Source organism: Cebus imitator, unplaced genomic scaffold (genome assembly GCF_001604975.1).
Source record: "Cebus imitator isolate Cc_AM_T3 unplaced genomic scaffold, Cebus_imitator-1.0 Scaffold40, whole genome shotgun sequence".
In the NCBI taxonomy this organism is placed as follows: domain Eukaryota; kingdom Metazoa; phylum Chordata; class Mammalia; order Primates; family Cebidae; genus Cebus; species Cebus imitator.
This window is the reverse complement of record NW_016107355.1, coordinates 6,461,492-6,488,164: the sequence shown is the minus strand read 5'-3', so window position 1 is coordinate 6,488,164 and position 26,673 is coordinate 6,461,492. Positions and strand designations below refer to the sequence as shown.

Genomic DNA, 26,673 nt, shown 5'->3' with positions numbered 1-26,673 from the left:
GGGCATATCTGAATAAAAGCAGCATGTCAGCAATTTATAAATAAAGCCCCACCTTCCCAGGACAGAGCACCTGGGAAAAAAAGTTGGTTATGAGTTCTGCTGCAGCAGACTTAAATGTACCTGCCCAGCAGCTCTGAATGGAACAATGGAGCTCACAGCTCAGCACTTGAGCCCCTATAAGGGACAGACTGTCTCCTCAGGCAACTCCCCAAATCCCGTATATCCGAAGAGACACCTGATCTGACATCTGTCATGTATCCTTTTGGGACAAAGATAACAGAAAAAGAAATTGGCCTCAACCCTTACTGTTCTGCAGGCATTGCAGGTGATCCCCAGGCAAGCAGGGTGTGGAGTGGACCTCCAGCAGTCCTACAGCAGAGGGTCCTGACTGTTAGAAGGAAAACTAAGAAACAGAAAGAAATAACTTCATCATCAACAAAAAGAATGTCACTCAGAGATCCCATGCGAAAGTCACCAACTACAAAGACCACAGGTAGATAAATCCACAAAGATGGGAAGAAACCAGCACAAAAAGGATGAAAACACCCAAACCCAGAATGCTTCTCCTCCTCCAAGGAATCACAGCTCCTCACTAGCAAGGGAACAAGGCTGGATGGAGAATGAGTCTGATGAATTGACTGAAACAGGCTTCAGAAAGTGGGTAATAACAAACTTCTCTGAGCTAAAAGAACATGTTCTAACCCAATGCAAAGAAACTAAGAACGTTGAAAAAAGGTTTGACAAAATGCTAATGAGAATAAACAGCTTAGAGAAGAATATAAATGACTTGATACAGCTGAGAAACACAGCACGAGAACTTCGCGAAGCATACACGAGATTCAATAGCCGAATCAGCCAAGAGATTGAAGATCAACTCAATGAGATAAAACGAGAAGGCAAGATTGAAGAAAAAAGAGTAAAAAGAAATGAACAAAGCCTCCAAGAAATATGAGATTATGTGAAAAGACCTAATCTACATTTGATAGGTATACCTGAATGTGACGGAGAGAATGAATCCAAGCTGGAAAATACTCTTCAGGATATTTTCCAGGAAAACTTCCCCAACCTAGCAAGGCAGGCCAATATTCAAGTCCAGGAAATACAGAGAACACCACAAAGATATTTCTCAAGAAGAGCAACCCCAAGAAACATAATCCAGATTCACAGGGTTGAAATGAAGGAAAAAATCTTAATGGCAGCCAGAGGAAAGGTCAGATTACCCACAAAGGGAAGCCCATCAGACTCACAGTGGATCTCTCTGCAGAAACCCGACAAGCCAGAAGAGAGAGGGGGCCAAAATTCAACATCCTTAAAGAAAAGAACTTTCAACCTAGAATTTCATATCCAGCCAAACTAAGTGTCATAAGCAAAGGAGAAATAAAATCCTTTGCAAACAAGCATTGCTCAGAGATTTCATCATCACCAGACCTGCTTTACAAGAGCTCCTGAGAGAAGCACTAAACATAGAAAGGAACAAACAGTACCAGCCACTACAAAAACATAACAAATGGTAAAGATCATCAACACAATGAAGAAACTGTGTCAACTAATGGGCAAAACAACCAGCTAGCATCAAAATGGCAGGATGAAATTCATACATAACAATATTAACCTAAAGTGTAAATGGGCTAAATGCCCCAATAAAAAACACAGACCAGCAAATTGGATAAAAACTCAAAACCTATCAGTGTGCTGTATCCAGGAAACCCATTTCACGTGCAGGGACACATATAGGCTCAAAATAAAGGGATAGAGGAAGATTTACCAAGCAAATGGAGAGCAAAAAAAAAGGAGCTGCAATCCTAGTCTCTGATACAATAGACTTTAAACCAACAAAGATCAAAAGAGACAAAAAAGGACATTACATAATGGTAAAAGGTTCAATGCATCAAGAAGAGTTAACAATCCTAAATATACACACACCCAATACAGGAGCACTCAGGTACATAAAGCAAGTTTTTAATGACCTACAAAGAGACTTAGACTCCCACACAATAATAGTAGGAGACTTTAACACATTCAATTGTCAATATTAGACATATCAATGAGACAGAAAATTGACAAGGATATCCAGGACTTGAACTCAGATCTAGACCAAGCAAACCTAATGGGCATTTACAGAACTCTCCACCCCAAATCCACAGAATATACATTCTTCTCAGCACCACATCACACCTACTCTAAAATTGATCACATAATTGGAAGTAAATCACCCCTCAGCAAATGCAAAAGAATGGAAATTATAATAAACAGTCTCTCAGACCACGGTGCAATCAAATTAGAACTCAGAATTAAGAAACTAACTCAGAACCTCACAACTTCATGGAAACTGAACAACTGGCTCTTGAATGTTGACTGGATAAACAATGAAATGAAGGCAGAAATAAAGATGTTCTTCGACACCAACAAGAACAAAGACACAACATACCAGAATCTCTGGGACACATTTAAAGCAGTGTCTAGAGGAAAATTTATAGCAGTAAATGCCCACATGAGAAGCAAGGAAAGATCTAAAATTGACATGCTGTCATCAAAATTGAAAGAGCTAGAGGAGCAAGATCAAAAAAATTCAAAAGCTAGCAGAAGACAAGAAATAACTAAGATCAGAGCAGAACTGAAGGAGACAGAGACAAAAAAAAAAAACCCTTCAAAAAATCAATAAATCCAGGAGCTGGTTTTTGAAAAGATCAACAAAATAGACCGCTAGCCAGATTAATAAAAAAGAAGAGAAGAATCAAAGCGATACAATAAAAAACAATAAAGGGTATATCACCACAGATTCCACAGAAATACAAACTACCATAAGATATTACTACAAACAACTCTATGCACATAAACCAATAAACCTGGAAGAAATGGATAAATTCTTAGACACTTGCACCCTCCCAAGCCTAAACCAGGAAGAAACTGAAACCCTGAATAGACCAATAACAAGGGCTGAAGCTGAAGAAGCAATTAATAGCCTACCAACCAAAAAAAGCCCAGGTCCCGATAGGTTCATAGCTGAATTCTACCAGACATAAAAAGAGGAGCTGGTACCACTCCTTCTGAAACTATTCCAAACAATCCAAAAAGAGGAAATCCTTCCCAAAACATTTTATGAAACCAACATCATCCTGATACCAAAACCTGGCAGAGACTCAACGAGAAAGGACAGCTTCAAGCCAATATCCGTGATGAACATAGATGCAAAAATCTTCAATGAAATACTGGCAAACAGATTGCAACAGCACATCAAAAAGCTTATCCATCACGATCAAGTAGGCTTCATTTCAGGGATGCAAGACTGGTTCAATATATCCAAATCTATAAACATAATTCACCACATAAACAGAACCAAAGACAAAAACCACATGATTATCTCAATAGATGCAGAGAAGGCCTTTGACAAAACTCAACAGCCCTTTATGCTAAAAAGTCTCAGTAAAACTAAGTATCAATGGAACGCATCTCAAAATAATAAAAACTGTTTACAACAAACCCAAAGCCAGTATCATACTGAATGGACAAAAACTGGAAGCATTCCCTTTGAAATCTAGCACTAAACAAAGATGCCCTCTCTCACCACTTGTAGCAATATAGTATTGGAAGTTCTAGCCAGAGCAATTAGGCAAGAAAAAGAAATAAAGTGTATTCAATTAGGAAAGGAGGAAGTTAAATTGTCTCTATTTGCGGATGACATGAGTATATTTAGAAGACCCCATTGTCTTAGCCCAAAATCTCCTGAAACTGATAACTTCAGCAAAGTCTCAGTATACAAAATCAATATGTAGAAATCACAAGCATTCCTATACACCAATAACAGACTTAAAGAGAGCCAAATCAAGAACAAACTGTCATTCACAATTGCTACAAAGAGAATAAAATACCTGGTAATACTACTAACAAAGGATATAAAGGACCTCTTCAAGGAGAACTACAAACCACGCTCAAGGAAATAAGAGAGTACACAAACAAATGGAAAAACATTCCATGCTAATGGTTAGGAAGAATCAATATTGTTAAAATGGCCATACTGCCCAAAGTAATTTATAGGTTCAATTGTATCCCCCTCAAGCTACCAATGACCTTCTTCACAGAACTGGAATAAAACCACCTTAAACTTCATATGGAACCAAAAGAGACCTCGCATAGCCAAGTCAATTCTAAGCAAAAAGAACAAAGCTGGAGGCATCATGCTACCTGACTTCAAACTATGCTACAAGGCTATAGTAATCAAAACAGCATGGTACTGGTACCAAAACAGAGATATAGACCAATGGAACAGAACAGAGGCCTCGGAGGCAACACCACACATCTACAACCATCTAATCTTTGACAAACCTGACAAAAACAAGCAGTGGGGAAAGGATTCCCTGTTTGACAAATGGTGTTGGGAAAACTGGCTAGCCATGTACAGAAAGCAGAAACTGGACCTCTTCCTGACACCTTACACTAAAATTAACTCCAGGTGGATTAAAGACTTAAACACAAGACCTAACACCATAAAAACCGTAGAAGAAAATCTAGGCAGAACCGTTCAGGACATAGGCATAGGAAAGGACTTCATGACTAAAACACCAAAAGCATTGGCAACAAAAGCAAAAATAGACAAATGGGATCTAATTAAACTCCACAGCTTCTGTACAGCAAAAGAAACAATCATTAGAGTGGACCGGCAACCAACAGAATGGGAAAAATTTTTCCAATCTACCCATCTGACAAAGGGCTAATATCCAGAATCTACAAAGAACTAAAACAGATTTACGAGAAAAAAAAAACATTCAAAAGTGGGCGAAGGACATGAACAGACATTTTTCAAAAGAATACATATATGAGGCCAACAAACATATGAAAAAATGCTCCTCATCACTGGTCATTAGAGAAATGCAAATCAAAACCACACTGAGATATCATCTCATGCCAGTTAGAATGGCGATCATTAAAAAATCAGGAGACAACAGATGCTGGATAAGATATGGAGAAATAGAAACACTTTAACACTGTTGGTGGGAGTGTAAATTAGTTCATCCATTGTGGAAGACAGTGTGGCAATTCCTCAAAGATCTAGAAATAGAAATTCCATTTGACCCAGCAATCCCTTTACTGGGTATATATCCAAAGGATTATGAATCATCCTATTATAAGGACACATGCACACGTATGTTCATTGCGGCACTGTTTACAATAGCAAAGACCTGGAACCAACCCAAATGCCCAACAATGATAGACTGGACAAAGAAAATGTGGCACATATACACCATGGAATACTATGCAACCATAAAAATGATGAGTTTGTGTCCTTTGTAGGGACATGGATGAATCTGGAAACCATCATTCTCAGCAAACTGACACAAGAACAGAAAATCAAACGCTGCATGTTCTCACTCATAGGTGGATATTGAACAATAAGAACACATGGACACAGAGAGGGGAGCATCACACACTGGTGTCTGTTGTGGGGGACTAGGGGAGGGACAGCTGGGGGTAGGGAATTGAGGAGGGATGACATGGGAGAAATGCCAGATATAGGTGATGGAGGGATGGAGGCAGCAAACCACATTGCCATGTATGTACCTATGCAACAATCCTGCATGTTCTGCACATGTACCCCAGAACCTAAAGTGCTATAAAATGTGAAAGTGCTTTGTAAATGATACAGCAATACATCATGATTTCAATATGGGAGAGGAGAATGACAACCCTTATTTTAGTAAAAATGAAAATTACTGTCAGAGTTAAGAAAGCTATATGCATATATATGCATATGTATTTAAAATTCTCCTAACTAGTCAATGGCCTTGTCAATCTCAGGGGCCTACTGTTTGGGATGACTGAAGAGAACCAGTACACACATTCATTGAGTGCTAAAAACATTCACTCTCACTCTGCCCAGGAACAGACTGGACAGTTCTAACTCTGCAGGGCAGGCTCATCAAGACCAAAATTAACACTACATTTTGATGTTTTTTAAAAATCAACTGTGCTCTAGGGCTTCAAGCATTTTACAAAATAATTTATAAGATGAAGTAACCATTGGATACAGCAGCCTCTTCCATTTAATTTTAAGCATAGCAACAGATTGACTCCAGAAATATCATGCAGGAATCAGTAGCACAGATAGAGAGCTTTGCTAAGAGCCTGGCTGTTATATGTATATGCTCATGAATACCTAATTAGTCCATGCAGTGCAATCAACCTGTAGGACTAGAAAAGAACAGCAAACCCCTTCAAATGGTACATCATTACTTAAGTATCTCACACGTAACATTAAATACCTGAGATCAGCAACAACCTTACTGTCAATAGGATACAAAGAAAATGTCTATGTAGGACAATCTGCTATTTCGGAACATCTCTTGTTTTCTTTTCCCCCGACTGGATAATAAACATGGCAGTGCCTCAGGCCTCTGGCACTGTCTTCTATAGCCACAGCCCTCAGTGCAACACAACCTATGCCCATTGGCCTATGGAGCGTTTTTAAAACTATATGTTTTGACCTATAAATGGGTTTTGATTGCCAGTTTTTTTTAATGATATAGAACTAAAATCATTACACGTAATTTGGCTTATTGATTAGTCAAACCTTTGTATTATGTGTGTTTGTATTTATACACACATATGCACACATGTCACACTTGTATGTAAATGGCATGTCCTGCCAGGCCATGATGTCATGTAAGCACCTATGCCAGGTCATGGTGTTAAAATGTATTTCTTATTGTAGATTGTGGTAAAAACAAATAAAATAACTGATCTCTAGCTATCCCCAACTCCAATCTAAAATCATTGTAATTCTCTCCCCTTCTCAATGTGACTAGTCTTTTTTAAGTTCTTTTGATCTTCCCAAATGACATCGCTGTGTCCACTTTACCCCTTTCGTTCAGCTTGTACAGTGCTGCAAGAGGACTTTCTAAAGCATGAGACAATCATTTATTCTTTTGCTTGAATAGCTTCCTATTTTCTAAGAAAATAAAGTATAAACTTCTTAGCCGGAATTGTCCCTTTTATGTCCTTCAAGTACACACACATACCCTGTATCTCCTCTTATGCCCCAGTCACACTACTTGCCATTCTGTAAATAGTCCACCTTTACTCACACCTATCTGCCTATCAGATTATACTTTCTTTGCCTACGGTACTATTGAACACACTTTCTTACATTTTTGAAGACCCAGTTCATATGTTGCCTATTCTTCGAAATAATTCCAGGCACCATGTCCCTGTTCTGTTCCAGATGTCTTCCTCTCACGAGGGCTGCAGGCACTTTGAAGCAGAAAGCAGTGACTTAATTTCCCTGTATATCCCCAGCACCATGCCTGGTACCTGGCACATAGAAAGGGCTCACTAACGTTAGTTGACTCTTCCCCATAAAACTGGGGTTACAGCCATGCGTGTCTATTACTACAAGTATCCTTTTTTTCTGAAGTAAAGAGAAAAGGGAGATGGCCTTTCTTTAAAGAAATATAAAGGGGAAGAATCAGATGTTTAGACATGATGTCTTTGGCTCTGTGTGTTCATTGTCTTTACCTAAAGGAGAATAAACATTTATTATAAGTCTCTTGGGCTTCATGTTTTTTGCATCGTGACAGAGTTAGACACATGTCTAATTTTGATGTTTTTCCCCAAAATTTTTACTACCTACAAGATATTTGAACACCTGTGCCATTCTCTGCAAAAAAAAAAAAAAAAAAGCTACTAACCCTCTCTCATTTTATTTTGGAGTTGCACATCTCATCACACAACTTTATTCTGATAACGCTTTCTGACCTTGAGCACCTCCTTTCAACTTCAGATTGAATTTTACCTCAGCAAGCGGCCAGCCTGACAGTGCAGCTATTCCGGAGGCTGCGTACTGTTATCTTCAAGGCCACGGGCTACATTTGGGCATGAGCCTGGTGAGCACATAGCACAGATTCACAGGAGGTCAGGCATTTTTTCTGCACACCTCCAGACCATTTCCCCACACTTTGGACCCTTCCTTCTTTCCCTCTACCCCCAAGTCTTCATGCCATCTTCATGTATATCTACCAGGATCCCTCAGCCATGTCCCAAGGTCCAAAATGATTGATTTTCCTCTTCTTCTTTACCTCATTACAACTCTTAAGCCTTTAGTGACTGACGTTAAACCTGTTTCCAAGAGAAAGATTTCTGATAGGCAAATGCTTATAGAGCTATGATAAGGTCATATATGATTGTTACCCCTTCTGGTATTTTCATGTGTTAAAAATATGTTTGATGCACTAGAAATCTCCAGTGGTGCCACTTCAGGTGGTTTGGATAACTCGTGTCACTTGATGGAGCAGAGAAGCTGGAGGTGCTTTTGGGGTGGAGTAGGGAGAATCACACCTCAGATATTTATCTGTTGAAAAATACTTATCAGGCACCTTTTATGTGCTTGGCACTGTGGTTATAGCAGTAGTCAAAATCTGAGGTAGAATTAGCTGGGGTGTGGTGGCTGTGTGCCCAGTGTCCCAGCTAGTCAGGAGGCTGAGGTGGGAGGATGATTTGAGCTCTGGAGGTTGAGACTGCAGTGAGCTATGATGGAGCTAGTAGATTCCAGCCTGGGTGAGAGTGAGACCCTGTCTCCCCCTCCCCCACCCCTGCACCCCGCCTAAAAAAAAAGATCTGATGTGGGAAGATTCCAGCAACATGTACTAAACTGGTATAGATGGCATGCTTCTCCTCTAAAACTATATAGTAATGGATAAAATATCACCATCCTCATTGCTGCCCCATTGTTATAATTCCTGTGTATGTGAAAAAAATGGAAATCCTTTTGTGCCAGAGATGAATAGAAATCTAAACCAAAGCAGTAAGCATGAGCTGGTCTCCGGGATTTCAGTTTTGATACAGGTCCGAGGAATTTAGTGCTGAGGTTCTCACATTCACCCAAGGATGAGAGATTGTGGTCTTATATGCACCTAAGAAGTCTTGAGACCTGGAATCAAGCCGCTTACCTAAAGCCTGGAGTTTTAGATAACTATTCTTCCATGAAAAGGAGACTAGAAATCGCCAGACATAAGCAGTGAAGCAGCAAAGAAACAGGCTGGAAACAGGTTGGGGAAAATAAAGTTACCCATGAGAAATCAAAACCCCTGGTCTGTGCTATTTGTGGATTTCAGGTCCAGATTTAGTCTACCCAAGTGATTTGCGAATCCCTACCCAAGAAGTAAACATAAAAACCAGGAGCACAGAAACCTTTAGGACCCTGGCAGAAGAAAGCACACTACTTTAGACACTTTCACAACCACAAATTCAGGAGATTCATGTAGGAAAATGAAACATTGCTCCAGTAAGATAGGCCCACATTCAGAAATTACAAACATATGTGGGAAACCAGGAAATCATCATGAGCAGAGAGCAAGCACATACAAGCAGGAGAATTAGCACTCCTCCAGTCAGCAACAACTATTAAAGAAGCTATGTTTAAAATGTTTACACTAATAAAAAGAAGGAGTTGGAACCAAAAAAAAAGAGAGGACAATGATAAATGATCATTTAGATTCATATAAGAACTAAAAAGAACTTCTAAAATGGAAAAACAATATCTGAAAATAAAACTCCAGGGATATAGGTTAAAGAACAGAGCAGATTAAATACAGCTAAAGAGAATTAGAATTTGAAATGGAGGCTACTTAAGAAATTATCTTTTTGAGCTCTAAGACAAAAAGACATGAAAAATATCAAAGAGCAAGTAAAAGATGTGGAGGCCAGAGTGAAGAGACTTTATAATATGCAGAAAGAGAATGGAGAAAATGAGAGAAAGTAATATTCAAAGAAACAATAGCTGGAATTTTTCAGGTTAAATAAGCAACTGTACGGAGAATATAAACAAATTCACACCTAACAACTGAAGATCAAAAATAAAGAAAACTCTTAGAAGTAGCCAGGGAGAGGAAGATGTGACACCTCTCAGGGAGTTTGCAATCTAACAGGAAATACAAAGAAATAAATAAGCAGTGAAAACAGTGTGGTCAGGTGTGTGGCAGCAGGAGGCCAGGGTGCTGAGGACGTGCACACAGGGTGGCTGTGGTGAGGACTCTGGGGTCAGTAGCAGAGTGAGAATGAGAAGCAAGGAATGGTACAGGGGATAGCATGGCTCTTCCAGGGAATTGAAGCCCCTTTCCCTGATGACCCTTTCAGCATATCTCAGAGCCGGCTTTGCCACCATCAGCAGGTCTGTCTGTCCCCTCTCTCAGTAAAACTGCTATCAGGAATGTCTACTTAACATGTAGCTTAAAAACAAAATTCTAGATGACTTTATATATTGGAAGAGATGGTTTAAGAGTAATGAGTGATAACCAGGTTTCTTTTCTCTGGATGGATTTGAGACTGAAGGGGTTTTGTTGTTTGTTTACTTTTTTAAAAAAAAACTGGTCTACAATTTACACACCTCTGCAGTCCTTTTAGTGGTTCTCAGCCATCCTAGTGGGTTAGGTTGGCCAAGGACTATCTTGCATAGCCTGAATCTTCAATTCCAAGACCATGAAAGTTGCAGTTATATGGGTGGATCTTCTCTGATGAGGCAGGAAGATACCAAAGGGGATCTGAGGACCTTCAACTTAGAGCAATGCTGAGAAGGTGACTGTCATTGCATTCATCATACTGGGCTCTTTGCATGACTGACTAAAGGACTTTCTTGAAGCTATGTAAAGGCTCATATGAAGTCATGGTGCTGTAACATAATGAGAATCATTGTGGAAAGGCACTTTATCATGTAGCATCCTCTTATTCAAGTACTGTTTAATAAATGTATAAAGCTTACCAGAATTATATAAAATGATTAACAAATAGGCAAATGAAGCCAAAGAATCATGTATTTTATTATCCAGAGTATCTCAGAGAAAAACATAGAGGGACGTGCTTCCAGTTACCTGAATCATAAGTTGCCTGTTCCCTTTGTATTTTAAAGAGGCTTCCCAGTGGCTTATCCCTGATAGTTAAACCCGCACTGTTATAACTGTTGTGCAGATTTCAGAGCTGGTTATGAATACAGAAGTCTCCATGCTCCTGCTTTCTGTAATATAAATGTGGGCTGAGACATCTTTGAAGAATGATAAAGGGTGCATGTCAAGCAGCATAAAAGATGGGGAACTTTTGTAGCAAAGTGCATGATAGAAGTAGCTGTGTTTCCTCCTAATGACAGTAAATTCAGACCATCATTCACACTTCTTGCACTCTTGTCTTCTAAGGGATTTCTACCCTGATGTGGTCCTTCGATTTTATAGTAGAGGGTTTGGCAGACTCATTGGGCTAAAAGTTGGAAACACTTGTATGTTCCTAAACTCTATTTCTTACATACCAAGATACTTAATATGCTCTTTATTTATTTTTTTGTCTCGAGTGTTCCTATCTGTAGAGCAGTACTGTGTTCCTGCCCCCGCCACAGGAGAAATGGCATGACGAATTAATAAGTGGTTAATGGGAAGCATATATGTAAGAATGGCATTTCCTCACTCTTCATTGGGTTAAAAATAGATAATCACATGAAATATCAGTCATTTAAATGTGGCACATAGAAAAGAAATATATTAATTAGTCTGCATTGGAGGTATAATATGCCAGAAAAAAAAAAGGAAAGGCACAGATGACTTAATAGGAACTGGGTTGAATCCAAAAATAAACCGTTTACTAAAGCTAGATTATGTATGATATTTTGCACATGCCCAGCACTTTGTTATGTTTCTTTCAAAGGCTACAGAAGAAAAAGAAATGTGATTTAGCTCCTTGAGTTACTTATAAAATCACTAGGTAAACAAACATGTGAAATCAAGAACAAGTGAAGACACTGTGTGATGAAATGCCTAAATGAATGGTGTGGACAGCAAGTGTTCTCAGAAGTCAAAGGAAGAGCAGTGCAGTGCATGGGGGAAGGTTTCCAGGGCAAGGGGTGGACCCAGGACAAGTCCTCGAGGGATTGTAGACTTGAGATGGGGTGGCAGGGAAGGCATTCTGGGCACAACCAGAGGTAAGAGCAGGAGTCTTTTTGGCCTGGAGAAGGAGGCTGTATTAGTCCCATTTTCACACGGCTATAAAATACTGCCCAAGACTGGGCAATTTATAAAAGAAAGAGGGGCCGGGTGCAGTGGCTCATGCCTGTAATCCCAGCACTTTATGAGGCCGAGGGGGGCGGATCACGAGGTCAAGAGATCGAGACCATCCTGGTCAACATGGTGAAACCCCGTCTCTACTAAAAATACAGAAAATTAGCTGGGCATGGTGGCGCATGCCTGCAATCCCAGCTACTCAGGAGGCTGAGGCAGGAGAATTGCCTGAACCCAAGAGGCGGAGGTTGCGGTGAGCCGAGACCACGCCATTGCACTCCAGCCTGGGTAACAAGAGCGAAACTCCTTCACAAAAAATAAAATAAAATAAAATAAATAAAAGAAAGAGGCTTGACTCACAGTTCTGCCTGCTGGAGGAGAAGCAAGTACCTTCTTCACAAGGTGGCAGGAAAGAAAGCGAGCTCATGTGAGGAAGTTCCACACTTAAAACCATCAGCTCTTGGCCAGGTAAAGGGAAGTGGATCACTTGAGGCCAGGAGTTTACAACCAGCCTGGGCAACATGGCGCAACCCCACCTCTACTTAAAAAATACAAAAATTAGCTGGGCCTGGTGATGTGCCTGTAGTCCCAGCTACTCGGGAGGCTGAGGCACGAGAATCACTTGAGCCTGGGAAGCAGAGGTTGTGGTGAGTTGAGATCGTACCACTCCATTCCAGCCTGGGCAATAGAGTGAGACTCTGTCTCAACAAAAAAAAAAGAAAAGAAAAAACATCGGCTCTCGTGAGAACTCACTGTCACGAGAACAGCATGGGGGAAATCGCCCCCATGATCCAATTTCCTCCTACCTGTTCCCTTCCTCAATGTGGGCATTATAATTTGAGATGAGATTTGGGTGGGGACACAGAGCCAAACTATATCAGAGTCTTACTGGAACTGAATATGTATAGCTTGGGTGGGCCCGGGTGGTAAAGCACTGTAAGTATGGAAGAACAGTTTTAACAACGGTTTGGGTGAGGTATGCTAGCATAGATCTTAGAGTTGTTGAGGGAGAGGATAATGTGGTATTTTAGGAAGTTTGAGGTTTTAGGTAAAGTACATAGTCTAGGGCAGTGTTGTTCACAGTCACACTATTTGTGAGCTCTGAGTTTGAGGTTTTAGGGAACATGTCAATACAGAGAGGGGGTGGTTCAGGAGAGCAGGACACATGTTTGAGCACCGAATGTGTTAGGTTCTGTTTCAACACATCTTTCTCACAGAAAACTTGTGCTTTAAATGGCATTTAAGCCTCACAGAAACTCTGAACTAAGTACCATCCCATTGTACAGACATAGCAACTGAGGCCCAGATTGAGTTGCTGAGGTCCCACAGCTGCTAAGTGATGGTGGTTGTATTCAAGCCCAGTCTGACTTCAGAGCCCTTGCTGTCATCTTATCGTTGCCCTTTGCTGAATTATCAGAACCACAGCTTTTGCGATTCTCTAAACATTGTAGACATTTCTTGTTCGTGGAAGTTTAAGTAAAGCAGAAGTCACGTGTATGTGAATGAAGGCAGCATACTTTGTGTATGCAGCAATCTGACATAAAATCTTGAAACTGGAATGTCCTAGGTATTTCACACTCCCAGGAAATGGACCCACTCATCCTGAGAAGCTACAAATTATCCAGGCTTATCCTGTTGATGCAACAAGCTGTAATAGCAAAGAAAACTCAGTAATCTTATAAAGATCTATAAAACAAGGCATTTCATTTGTTAACCTATCTTGAGAAATCTTCACAGGAAAGTACTTTGGATAAATGAGATATTGACAAGGTAGAACTGAATAAATGATGGTTTCTAACTTCTCATATGAGTGCAGTGAGGGGAAAACGATAATGGCATGTGGCCTCTACCTCCTTTCTCTCTGGAGACTGGCCGTCCGCCCTAACAATCGTTTGCAGCTCCTTACTGATCTCCAGTATTCTTCTATCATCAAGTCCCTGTCAGAAGTTTCTCAGTTACCCCCTCAAGTTTCTGTGGAGGCATTGTAACCTGCTAGCAGTGGTCTGGCGAGGGGGGCGGGAAGGTGCCGGGCGGGCAGCTCTGCATTGATACCCTGGCTGCCGTTGGACACTCAGTGTGGTGTGGGCACTCAGGAGGGTGGTGAAAGGGCAGTGCTTTTCTCAGTTGATGGAGGAAGTACAAACACATTGCAGATTCATTCTGAGAGGATAATTTGACAAATTCTTTGTATGGGAAACTTCAAAATTGATTCTCCTTAGCTTGAGAGAGAAGAGGGAAATTGATGTATGTCAGCATCCATCAGGTTTGTAAAGTTTCTCAAACAGGCATTTTAAGTGGAAATAACTGTATTTAATATTAGTATTTCTCTCAGATTTTCATTTGGAACTCTTACATCAGAGGACCTGATTAATCTGAGACAATAATGGTTTGCAGGAGAACTTTTAAAAAGGTAACAATGCAACGTGGACTTTTTGGTTTGTTTTTCTAGAGATATTTAGTCAAGGTAAAAAAAAAAAAAAAACCCTTTGGGAAAAAAGATTCTAACATTAAGAAGAGGAATTTTGCCAAGTAATCTTACTAAACCAACAGGTATCTGGATCGTACCTCCCTTTTCCTTAAGGTGTTTGGGAGGCCAAAGTGAGGCTCACCATGGTTCAGTTGTCAGCGTTGGGGTGCAGCCACCCCCCTCCTTCCTATTCCTTTTCTTTAGTCCCCATGCCCAAACTCCAGGTCCTAAGAATGCAGATGGTGGATCAGGCTTTTCACAGGTGTTTAAATCAGTCAATCTTAGGTTAGCATTTTTTAGAGTACTTAATTTCTTAAAAATACTGCTACATATGGGCCAGGCGTGGTGGCTCACGCCTATAATCCCAGCACTTTGGGTGGCCGAGGCAGACAGATCACAAGGTCAGGAGATTGAGAACATTCTGGCTAACACCATGAAACCCCGCCTCTACTAAAAATACAAAAAATTAGCCAGGTGTGGTGGCACACACCTGTGGTCCCAGCTACTCGGGAGTCTGAGGCAGGAGAATCACTTGGAGCTGGGAGGCGGAGGTTGCGGTGAGCTGAGATTGCACCACTGCACTCCAGTGCTGGGTGACAGAGTGAGACTTTGTCTCAAAAACCAAAAAAACAAAACAAACAAACAAAAAAAAAACTGCTACATGTATGTTACTGCAAATAAGTGTATGTATGAAACCTACTATGCACATGAACTTGATAAAATTGTGAACTTAACTTACTTAACAGATTTCACTATTTACTAACTTCTATTAAGGTATGGCCATAAGAAATAGTATTATAAAGAAGCATACATACAATTCAGTGTTTGTTTATTGTGGTTCTACAGATGCCTTAAAAATAGGTTTCCCAGCCAGGCATGGTGATTCACGCCTGTAATCCAAGCACTTTGGGAGGCCAAGGTGGGTCAATCACTTGAGGTCAGGAGTTCGAGAGCAGTCTGGCCAACACAGTGAAACCTCGTCTCTACCAAAAACACAAAACATTAGCCAGGCATGGTGGTAGGTTCCTGTAATCCCAGCTGCCCAGGAGGATGAGGCAGGAGAATTGCTTGAGCCCAGGAGGCGGACATTGTAGTGAGCCGAGAACGTACCGCTGCACCCCAGCCTGGGTGACAGAGACTCTCAAAAAAAAAAAAAAAAAAAGTTTTCTGTAAGAGAAATTTTAAATTGAATTCCAGGGCATAAGGTGTGTGCAGGTGTATATTTCTGCGACAAATCCAAACATAGTTTTCTGGATCTTAGAGTTCTTTAAATTCTGAAAACCTAGAGATTGACTGATAAGTCTGTTTACACTGCCCACTCTCTAATGGGGAGGAGTTTCCTTTGGAAAGATTATCAGAAATCTCCAGTCACCAGAACTTCAGCTTCAACTCTCTGACCCTGTGCAAGTTCAGGCCTAATCAGGGATGGCCACCAGTGGCTCTGGTGCCCTTTGCATTGTAACTAAAGTAGTTGATGATATTTTTATCTTTTTCCAGCATTCATTTCTTTTTCTTGAATATTTAGACTCCCCTCTAGTTTGTTCTTTCTTTAAAAGTTGTTTATTCTTTAGTAGCTACTAAGTGATATAATTAGATGGAGGTGACTGGATTGATTCAGGGAATTGGGTGGTATATATTTAGTAGCCTGAGAATATGTAATTCTTGGAGTATTTTTTTTTAAGATGCTCTTTTGAAAATGTTCTGCTGGTTCTTTTCTGTTTCTGGGGCCTGCATGCATGAAAGTCAGCAGTCCACGCTGTAGGGAACACAAGATGCTCATCAACTCTTGTCATTTGCTTGTGTTTTAATCTGTTTCATTTTCATTCAGCAAGTAACATTTTTCAAATGCCAGCTCCTGTGCTAGAGGCTAAGGATGCAGAGAGAAGATTTGTCAGTTTGCCTCCGTCTTTAGACATTATTCTTTAGTCTTTACTCAAGTCTCTGCCTCAGATTCTGCCTCTTTGCTCCAGTGATTTAAAAATTACTTGCGAGCCTATAGTCCCAGCATTTTCAGAGGTTGAGGCAGGCAGATCACTTGAGGCCAGGAGTTTGAGACCAGCCTGGCAAACACAGCAAAACCCTGTCTCTACTAAAAATATAAAAATTAGCTGGGTATAGTGGTGCACACCTGTGTTCCAGCTACCCAGGAGACATGAAAATCGCTTGAACCCAGGAGGCAGATGTTGTGGTGAGCCAAGATTGTACCACTTCACTCTAGCCTGGCAACAGAACAAGACTGTCTCAAAAAAAATAAATAAGAAAGTTTAGAGGCCAAATGGAGTGGCTCACACCTATAATTCCAGTTCTTTGGAGGCAGAGGTGGGAGGAGCACTTGAGGCCAGGAGTTTGAGACCAGCCTGGGCAACATAGCAAGACCCCATCTCTACAAAAAAAATTCTTTTAATTAGCCACGTGTGGTGGCACATGTCTGTAGTACCAGCTGCTTGGGAGGCTGAGGCAGGAGGATCACTTGAGCTCAGAAGCTTGAGGTTACTGTGAACTGTGATCAGATTTCTGCACTCCAGCCTGGGCAAAAGTAAGACTTTGTCTCTAAAAAATAAATAAATAAAAAGACTTGTTCTCATTTTTCATGTTTTTACATGAAAATTCTGCAAGCCTAGATTACATCAATAACAAAAAGGGGCAGAGAGGTTGGCTCAATTATTTTAAAAGTAACTAAGCAGGTAAGAGTTTTAGAATCTTCCATCCATCAACTTCCTAGTACGCTTCTTGACTCTTATCCTAGCAATTAGTTGCTTAAAACAAAGCCCTTTATGTTGGTAGTGGTACCATGTAATTTATAGTCTACGCACTGTTGGATAAGGGGATTGGCACACTTTTCCCTTCCCTATCACTGCAGTGGGAAGATCATTTAAAAGACTAAGTTTGATTTGAACCTAGGGCCAAATTACCTACTGCAAATCAATCCTCCTCCTCCCTTTTCCCCTCACAAAAGCCAGAATTCGCTGTGAAAGGTGACAGGTGTATGTTCAACTCATTGTATGTTGACATATGGTCAGTATGAGGGAACGGTCCCTAATATAGATCTGTCCCGTGGCATGACCGCATGTTGTGGATTTCTAGCAGATGCAAAGGAGTGATGGAGCTTGAACCCCAAATACAAATATTTTAAGTGTTCAAATTTCCTTTTTTTTTTTTATAAGGACCAGACAGATTGATGGCATCTTGCTATAAATTTATGACTCACTGATGAACAAGACCTTGGAGGAACTTGTAAAGGGAAGTCACCAAGGCCATGTATCTTTAGGTGTCCATTGTGGAGAGTGTACATATGCCTGCGTAAGAAGCGTCAGAGTGAAAGGGTCATTACCTTTGGTTGAAAATGGTGAGGGGGTCATTATGCGTGTAAGAAAATCTTTGTTCTCTTCAATTAACAATTCTACAAAACGAGAACTGTCTTGGGAAACTGGGCTTTATGAATTCAAAGTATACTTTATCAAATATCTCATGTTTATTTAAACAAATAAGTATTAAACATTAGACTTTGCCTGTTTCTTTCAATGGGAAAAATATAAACTCTGATAATAGGGTTTATATTTTTCCTACTCTTCCCCCTTAGACAATAGTAGGAAAAACCGTTGGTCCCCACAAAGTTTTCATTCATCTCACCACTCTCATCCCCATTTGTGAGCAGGAATATGAAACTGCCCAGGCTCCCCTTTTAATCACAGAGTCTACGACTAGGGAGTCAGATCACCATGTATCTTTGATTTGTATTTCCCACTACTTGGCTTAAGTTGTAAAAATCACAGGTAACCATGGTCTGGCCAGTGGCAAAGTTGTGTATCTCTTTGAGTTCTTTGTTGCAGTTAGTAACTCTTGTTAACTTAAAAGGGAGCGACTTTAGTGGAAGAATATTGGGAATGTATAGAATTGATGAGAAAACCAAAGAATGAGGGTTGAAGTAGGCAACACAGCAATTCTGGAGTTCCAGGAACCATGAACTACTTGAAGGCGTTTGTACTGTCTCACCAGGCCTTGTACTAATTGCTGTCTGAGCAGGAACATGGTGGTGCCAGCCATTTTTGGTCTTCTGTAGTACTCACAAGGATTTCCCAGGGTAGGAGCATCCAGCTGGCATAGCTTGGGCCATACAACCACACCTTGTTGGAGGGAAGGGTGGACCCCCAATTGTGGTCTCACTGGGCCTTGTCTAAGACAGACCATTCTTCAAAGGCAAATTCAGATGGATTTATTGGAGGAAGTTATTTAAGCAGCCAAAAAAAATCAAGCAGTCATTCACCCCAGGATAGTAGAAAGGATTGAGGACAGATGCAGCCAGTACTAATATTCCTTGGTAATGAGAGTTAGAAAACTGTGCCTATGTGCATTGGCTTTGAGACAGGTCTCTCTGTCTCTGGCTCTCTCTATTCTCCCCCTCCCCCACCCATCCCTCCCAAGCAGTTACACTTTGTTTTGAGAAATTAGATTTTTTTAAAAAGTCCTTGTGACAGCTTCAATGTTTACCCTATTTACCCTATGGCACAATTTACCAGTTGTTAAATCTGCTGTATTCATAACTGCCCAGCTGTCAAGAATTTTACACTTTAAGTGTATTTATCAGTAGTGAAACTTTGACTTTTTGGATTCACCTGGTGATTTTAGATGGTTATTAGAGATGATTTGTGTATGTAGCACACACAATTACCCAATTTTGCTTCATGATTAAAGCTGTAATTTTAAGGAAATACTCAGTTATCCTGCCTAGCTTTGTTATTAGAGAAATGAGGATGGAATATCCTACACCTTAGGTACACTTTCCCCATTTTCAAAGGAGAGTGCAGCCTTTCAAAAAGAAATGAATTTTAATATCCTGAACTGTAGCGAGGGCATGTATCTTTTTGCTTTCTGTGAACATTTAACAACAGTTATAGCAAACCTCCTAGGTGTAAGGAAAAAACGGATTAAAAGCAGTTTTATGAAATTAATTTAAAATAATGATTTAGTGACACTCCTATTTGAGTCCCTATAAAGCTCCAAACTTCTGTAGCTCCTACCTTTAACTTCTAAAATGTTAGTGTAACGCTAAACAAAAAGACTGCGGACATTCTGAGCGTCACTTGGAGGTATGGTGGGAAGTTGACCTACTGTGTTTCTCTTTCAGCATCCAGTGTTGGATGAGCCAATAGCCGAAGCCATCTGTATTATCGCAGACACGGATAAATGGAGTGTGCAGGTAGCTACAAGTCAGAGGAAAGTGACGGACAACATGAAACTAGGCCAGGATGTCCTGGTCTCTAGTCAGGTGTCCAGTTTGCTTCAGTCCATCTTACAGCTCTACAAGCTTCACCTCCCTGCTGATTTTGTAAGTACTGGTTCTTACATTACCAAAGAAATACAGTTTTAAAATACTTTTGATGACATTTTGCTTATACAATCACAAACTCAAAAGTTTATTGGAGGTTAGCATAACTAAAACTAGAACATGCAACATAAGACCAGCAACAGGATAGATTTCAGTAATAGCTCTTCCATGAAACAAATAATAAGGAGTAGGAATTTTTTGGAACAAAATATACAGTGCAGTAAATAAGGAATGCGTGAAGAGATCAAGCATAAAAGGAAATTGTAAATCATCCACTGGAGAACTCATGAGTTCTCCTTTTATTAGACTGGTATTATAATAAGTAGGCCAGTTTCTGAAGGGATTGTATTTCCTCCTGTTAAGTGAACATTTTCACAAAGGTGTTAAGGATAAAATAGAGTATTCTTTGTGTAAACATTTCAAATTTTGAAGTACTATACACACATAATATCAATTGTTGCTTTTTTTTTTTTTTTTTTTACTCTGTCATGCAATGGAATGATCTCCACTCACTGCAACCTCCACCTCCTGTGCACAAGCGATCCTCCCACCTCACCCTCCTGAGTAGCTGGGACCACAGGCATGTGCCATCATGCCAGCTAATTTTTGTATTTTTTGTAGAGACAGGTTTTGCCGTGTTGCTGAGGCTGGTCTCGAATTCCTGGGCTCAAGCAATCTGCCCACCTCTGCCTCCCAAAGTGCTGGGATTACAGGTGTGAGCCACCGCACCTGGCCTAATTGTTTCTTTCCAAATGGAATTTTAAAATCACTTTCGTAACAATGCTTTAAATACAAACAACAAACAGAGCCTATAGACTCTTAGAAAACTGTGAGTAGCTCCCTGCTAGCCACTGGAATTAACATCCACAACAAAATCTTTTCCAAATCTGTGTATGTGCCGAGAAATTGAAAGAAAGAGAAAATACATTTAGAGAGGGAGGGGGAAAGGTTTCAAAAGAAGAAAAGCTTTTCTAATGATGATGAACACTTGAGAGAGAGAGAGAGAGAGAGAGAGAGAGAGAAGCTTATAGGCATATGGCATACAGTTGGTTAAAGCTTGGATGGGCTGACCTCAGAGACAGGTGTGTGAGGAAAGAGTCTGCTTTCTTTGCTCTTCCCTCCCATCTGCATAGCGCTGTTCTCTGCAGCACAGCCCAAAACCAGAATATCTGTTATCTGCCTCCTGGCCTCCAAAAATGATGCAAACCTGTTTACCCAACAAAGCAGGAAGCTTTTGAACATTAATTACCTACGCTAATTGCTAATGCAATGGTCACTGGCCTGGGTTTTTATGACTGAATCCATACGTGTACCCATTCCTCAAGAAGAGTCAAGACTTTTATGGCTTTGAAGAAGGTGCTCTGAATACCGTCTAGTTGTTATCAAAGTCCTGACAGTGTGGCAAGGCAGGAGGACCACACTGCGTAGCTGGGTTATGGTCTAGGCTTTGCCATCGGTTAGTTGTGTTACAATGGACAATCCTGAGACTCTCTGAACCTCAGCTTTCTTATTTGTAAAAGGCAGATAGTACCTGTTCAACAAGGGTGCTGTGAGAATCTTCTGAAAATTAGGAATATGATAACTGCTTTTTACTACCAAAGCACCATGCCAATATAAGATACTTTAAAAGCCATATATGTTAGCTTTAGAGTCCAATAGCCTGTAGTTAAATACAAGTTCTGCTATTTCCTAACCATGTAACCTTTCAAAGCCTCAATTTCCTTATCTGCAAAGCTGGGGAAATAATAGAACCCATCTCATACGGTTATGAAATTATATTAGAGAATTAATGTAGAGCATTTGGAATGGTGTTAGATGTTATAAGCAGTCAGTAAACAGCTACTGTTAGTATGATAGTTAATAACAATTAGTTTCATGAATGATTGCAAAGACTGACAACACCTTTTTTTCTACACTCTCTTTATCTTTATTTTCCAAACTCTGTATTTTAAGCTGAAGCATACTTTTGTAAGACATCTTTCCTGGGGCAATATGAGAAGCATTTATGGATTTTTATGATCTTATTTTTCATTCTACAGTTGTAGGCAGTTTTTCCTTCTAGAAGCAGGTTGAGTTATGCTGATTTAGAGGCTAATGTTTCCTTTTCTGTAAGGGAAGGAATGTATATTAGACTTCATAGTTTCGTATAAGTATCTGCCAAACTTTTATATTTCATTGTGTGATACATAGGTCTTGTCATAATTGGCATCTTGGTTATCAAAGCAATAAACTCTTATAATAGTTAATTCTTTTTACTTCATTTGGACAGAAGTATGTTCAAGCACTTAGTAGTATGAAAGCCTTATTTAATCTAACAAAACCAAGATTAAAGAAAATTTTATCTGCAATTTAAAATTCACCTAAAAAAAAATCACTTGAATGAAACCTGTGATTTAAATGGCTTTTAGAACCTTCAGTACAAAAAGAGAAAGTAGCTATTTGAAATTTTAGAAATTAAAAATTGGAGAAATCCATCTCAGGAATAAAATCCCAGAAAAGGGAGTTAAAAAGCCCCGGGCACGGTTCAATTTAATACTCAAGTATTTTTTTTAATGGGTTTTTTTTTTTTTTTTTTTTTTTTTTGACAAGAGTTTTTTTAGTCTCATTTTGTTACCCAAGCCATAGTGCAGTAGTGTGATCTTGGCTCACTGCAGCCTTGACCTCCTGGGCTCAAGCAATTCTGCTACCTCAGCCTCCCCAGTAGCTAGGGCTACAGGTATGTGCCACTATGACCAGGTAATTTTTTAATTTTTGTAGAGACAGGGTCTCACTATGTTGCCTAGGCTGGTCTCGAGCTCCTGGACTCAAGTGATCCTCCTACTTAAGCCTCCCAAAGTGCTGGGATTACATGCATGAGCCACTGTGCCTGGCTAAAAGTTGTCTAAATGCTTGGATTTCATGTCTAGTATATATTCATATAGACCAGAGTTCTTATTTCCACATTGCATCATACAGTTTTCATACAGACTGTAAACACTGTAATTACTTTGTCAAAAGAGAAAGGATTCAATATAATATGAATACTTTTTAATATTTTGTAACTCTTATTGAAATTTTTCTGTTTCATTCCATAAGGAACTGAAAGCTAATTAGAGATCCTTTCACCACTTTGTTTACTTGGAGGAGCATTTCTATGAGAATTGGTGAAATCCCTCTTGCTTTATAACTCTTAGTCACTTAGCAGTTGTGTTTCATCCACCTGACACGATGCATTTAAGATTTTAAACCAATGAAAAACTGAAAACATTGCATCTCTCATAGATATTTTTCCATGCCACTGATCAGCCCAGATGGTCAAGATCAACATTTTCAAATGCATCTGTTAATCATTTTACCTTGAAAATAACAGGCCTAATGGTCTAGAAGAAAATTATGTATGATGGAATTACCCTTGCCAAAGCCATCAGGTGTCTTATGAAGCTGCTTGGGTAGCTCTGCCTGCCAAATGCAAAAGCATTTGCCTCTGGTGAAAGACACAGATGGCTGCTAGTCCCTAAAAAATACAACAGAACACCATTCCAAGGGTAAAGATGTCCTGAAAATAATTGCCTTTTCTTTATTGTTACTAAAGACCTAGTTAAAATACATTCTTGAAGCAAAAGAAAAAAAAAAAAGTTGTGGGCAGGTTCAAAATGACCTGTTCCAGTCAGTCTCCTGTGGAAATGCGTTGGGCCAGAATAATCTGAAATACTGGGGAAAAAAGACAACAAAAGAGATACTGTTTACTAAATTATTTTTAAGAACAAAAATGCAAATTGCTATGTGGGTAAGTGTAAATTTACACTCTCAAGATTGTTTAGCTATAAAAATTATATCAATAAAGAGTTCTTAATAATGTGGAAAAGGATTATTATAAAGTTTTTAAAGGCAAGGAATGTACTTTTGGAATGATTTCAACTATGAAAAAATACTTGTTTAAAAAGACCAGAATAATATATATGTAAATCTTAATAGTTAGCAAAAGTAAGCTTTGTTTTACAAGAACCAATTCTTATACCTGGTAGTGGTAGGGTTTGCGATGGCTTGTTATTTTTTAAGTGTATTTGAAACAGATGAGATTAAAACTGGGTAGTTAGAAATGAATTAAGAAGATTCTTAAAATATTGGCAGATATTTGACTTCCTCATTATGAATGTTCTTGGCTTTGCAGTGCATCATGCATCTTGAAGACAGACTACAGGAGATGTACCTTAAAAGCAAAATGCTGTCTGAATATCTCCGGGGACACACGCGAGTCCATGTGAAAGAATTAGGTGTCGTACTGGGGTGAGTTCTGTGAAGTGCTGCCACGTCTCCCTTTGATGGGCATCCCTAGCATTGTACCCACTGATGTGTTTAGCCTGTACCAACCTAAACTCAGGCCCTGGTCACCCATCAAAGTATGTGGAATCCATTAGATGCGTGCCTCTGCAGCTCCCCAAGTGAACAGCATGTTCCTTGTATCTGATTGATACTGGGCTTCATACCCACAATCGCAGGGGTTTACGCTGGTCGTGCTCTGTTACTCCTCTTAAAAGTGCTAGAGAACTTCTGTCCACTCTGAAATCAGATCTGTACGTAGCATTACAGGAGAAGGACTAGAAAACCCCATGAAGTGATGCCAGATACTGTTTTACTTTTTATTATTTCGAGAAATTTAAGGGAAAGAATTAGGACACATTCCACAGACTGAAACAGTTGACTTTTTTTTATGACACCTGACATAATTTAGCCAGTGCCCATACTGTATCCACCTCAGCTGGAAGAGGCAGCCAACGCTGTGTCCATTTGAAACCGTGATGTCTCTTAATTCGGTATCTTTTAGTGTCACCTTGCTCTCAGAATCTTGTGAGGATATCAGTCATATAACCTTTGAACACATGCCTAAGGTTTAAGAAATTGCTACCATCACCATTTTTCTAAGAGCTGTTTGACCTTAGGTGAAAAATCAATATGCATTTAGGAGTGTTGACTGGAAGAATGAGTTTATAATAAGAAAACCTTAAAGTATGATACAATGAAGTTATACAGGGAATACAGGAATGTGAGAAAGTCTGGTGGCCCCTGCCATGGAAAAAAGAGCTTTATGTCTCACACAGGCACAACACACTTCCTGTATTTCTCTCCCTTTGCCTCCCTGGTCAGTGTCCACTGGAATATTTTATGAAAAGAATAAGTTTATTATCCTTCCATCTGTTTTGCTTTTTCATTAGTTTTAAATGATAATCTATCAAACTTGGTACCTAGAAATAACACTTTCTCATAAAACCATGCTATTTTAAAGTAATATTCTTTTCTTTTCTCAATATTCAGGATTGAATCCAACGACCTGCCTCTGTTGACTGCTATTGCCAGTACTCATTCTCCTTATGTGGCTCAAATACTCTTATAAGCTAAAGCTCAGGATAGTTCTTCCTTGGAAGAAAAAAATCAAATTCTCAACGGAAGGAGAAAGGAATAAGCTCTCTGTGATGTCAAAAGCATGAGAAGAGCAAACAGAAACAGTCATTCCACCTTTCTGTTTTGTGTTTTTGCTGTCAAGCTGATGCTTCATTGAAGACTTAGGTTTACTTGACATAATGGCATTTGTGATTGTCTTGAACACTTCAGGCCATTTGTTACCCATGAATCAACAAAGAGACCTTTTTGGTAGAAGGAAACATAAGCACTACACTAAACACTAAGCTATTGGGACAGATTGCCTTGTGCTGTTTGGGCAGAATAAGGACAAGTGACTTGAGCGGGGAGGTCGACAGTGTACATAACATTCCAGTAGGAAACTGCTTCCAGGTTTGAGCATGAGCTCCCCAAACTGGAGAAAACATACTTTGCTATTCTTAGACGTCAGTCAGAACACAGACTTTGGATTCCAGGTCAGAGTTTGCCTTTTACACAAGGTGAAATGAAGAAAGCCACACTGTGCCATCTTCAGCTCCAGTGGCGGTAGCAGTGACTATTTGACATAAAACATGTAAAAGAATTGCCTGTTGGGAAGAGTGCTTTAGGGACCCACTGTTTTCATTTCTTCTTGGAGTTTACCTTGTTTCAGATGCAGCCACAGGTAGGTCAGAGATGGATTGTTGGTGCAATAAACCCAAGAATCAATGTAGCCTCTTAATCCCATCAGATGTAGTTTGTAGCAGCAAAGTGTACAGTCTGAGACCACATGTTTTATCCTTATATTTTAGAGCTTTCAGCAGCCTTTTTAAGAGAGGCCGTTTACCAAAGTTATTTCTATAAGCTCAAGAGTGTTTCTGTTGGTAAGTTCTTCCAGCTGAAGCCACTTTTTTCTTATAGCTAATACAAATAACTATTTACACTTTAAAAGGCACAGCTGTCCTGGTGGGAAAGGAAACCTGCAACAGTTCAGGATGACTAATGAAAGCAATTAGCTTGAACATGTAGAAAAAATCCATATATGATCTCAATTTTTACATTATCATTTCTGTGCCTTCTAATTCCTACATCCTTTTCAAAACATTTTTCCAGAAATTAACTTACCCATTGTATAAAACCTACCAAAATGAATTATTTCCCAAAAAAAAAATCTGTTAATATAAAAGAAAGTTTAGTTTACTGACCGTGAAACAGACTATGTACTGATATCCAGGGTAAAGTAAAAGACTTCTAAAAATTGGCCATTAAAAGGAGCTAATCTAGCAAAGCTAAACATCGTTAGCACTTTGCGGTTCTTGAATAGGCTCCGATTCCCTTCCACTGTTCTATGAATTCCAGTTCTTTTCATGTATCTTTGTACCTAAGAAATGTGAAGTAACTTCCCTATTAGGGACTAGAATGACTTCAATTTTTTTATTTGATAAAAATCAGAACTGCTACCTTTCCCCCTTTTTTTTAATGATGCAAAATGTAGATAA

The 26,673-nt window shown here is 39.6% G+C and overlaps 2 protein-coding genes across 3 annotated transcripts in view; one reads left to right on the top strand and one right to left on the bottom strand.

The window, feature by feature from the left end:
* The window catches only part of FNIP2 (folliculin interacting protein 2), a 145,660-nt gene extending 119,321 nt beyond the window's left edge, over positions 1-26,339 (top strand). The window contains 3 exon segments of the mRNA XM_037737596.1: positions 19,619-19,819; positions 23,970-24,085; positions 25,112-26,339. Of these exon segments, the coding sequence (XP_037593524.1) occupies positions 19,619-19,819; positions 23,970-24,085; positions 25,112-25,190 (396 nt within the window). The 3' untranslated portion in view covers positions 25,191-26,339.
* The window catches only part of CUNH4orf45 (chromosome unknown C4orf45 homolog), a 140,487-nt gene continuing 135,563 nt past the window's right edge, over positions 21,750-26,673 (bottom strand). For both annotated transcript variants that reach the window (XM_037737597.1, XM_037737599.1), the window contains one exon: positions 21,750-21,925. In XM_037737597.1, the coding sequence (XP_037593525.1) occupies positions 21,911-21,925 (15 nt within the window). In that variant the 3' untranslated portion in view covers positions 21,750-21,910. The remainder of the gene's footprint in view (positions 21,926-26,673) is intronic.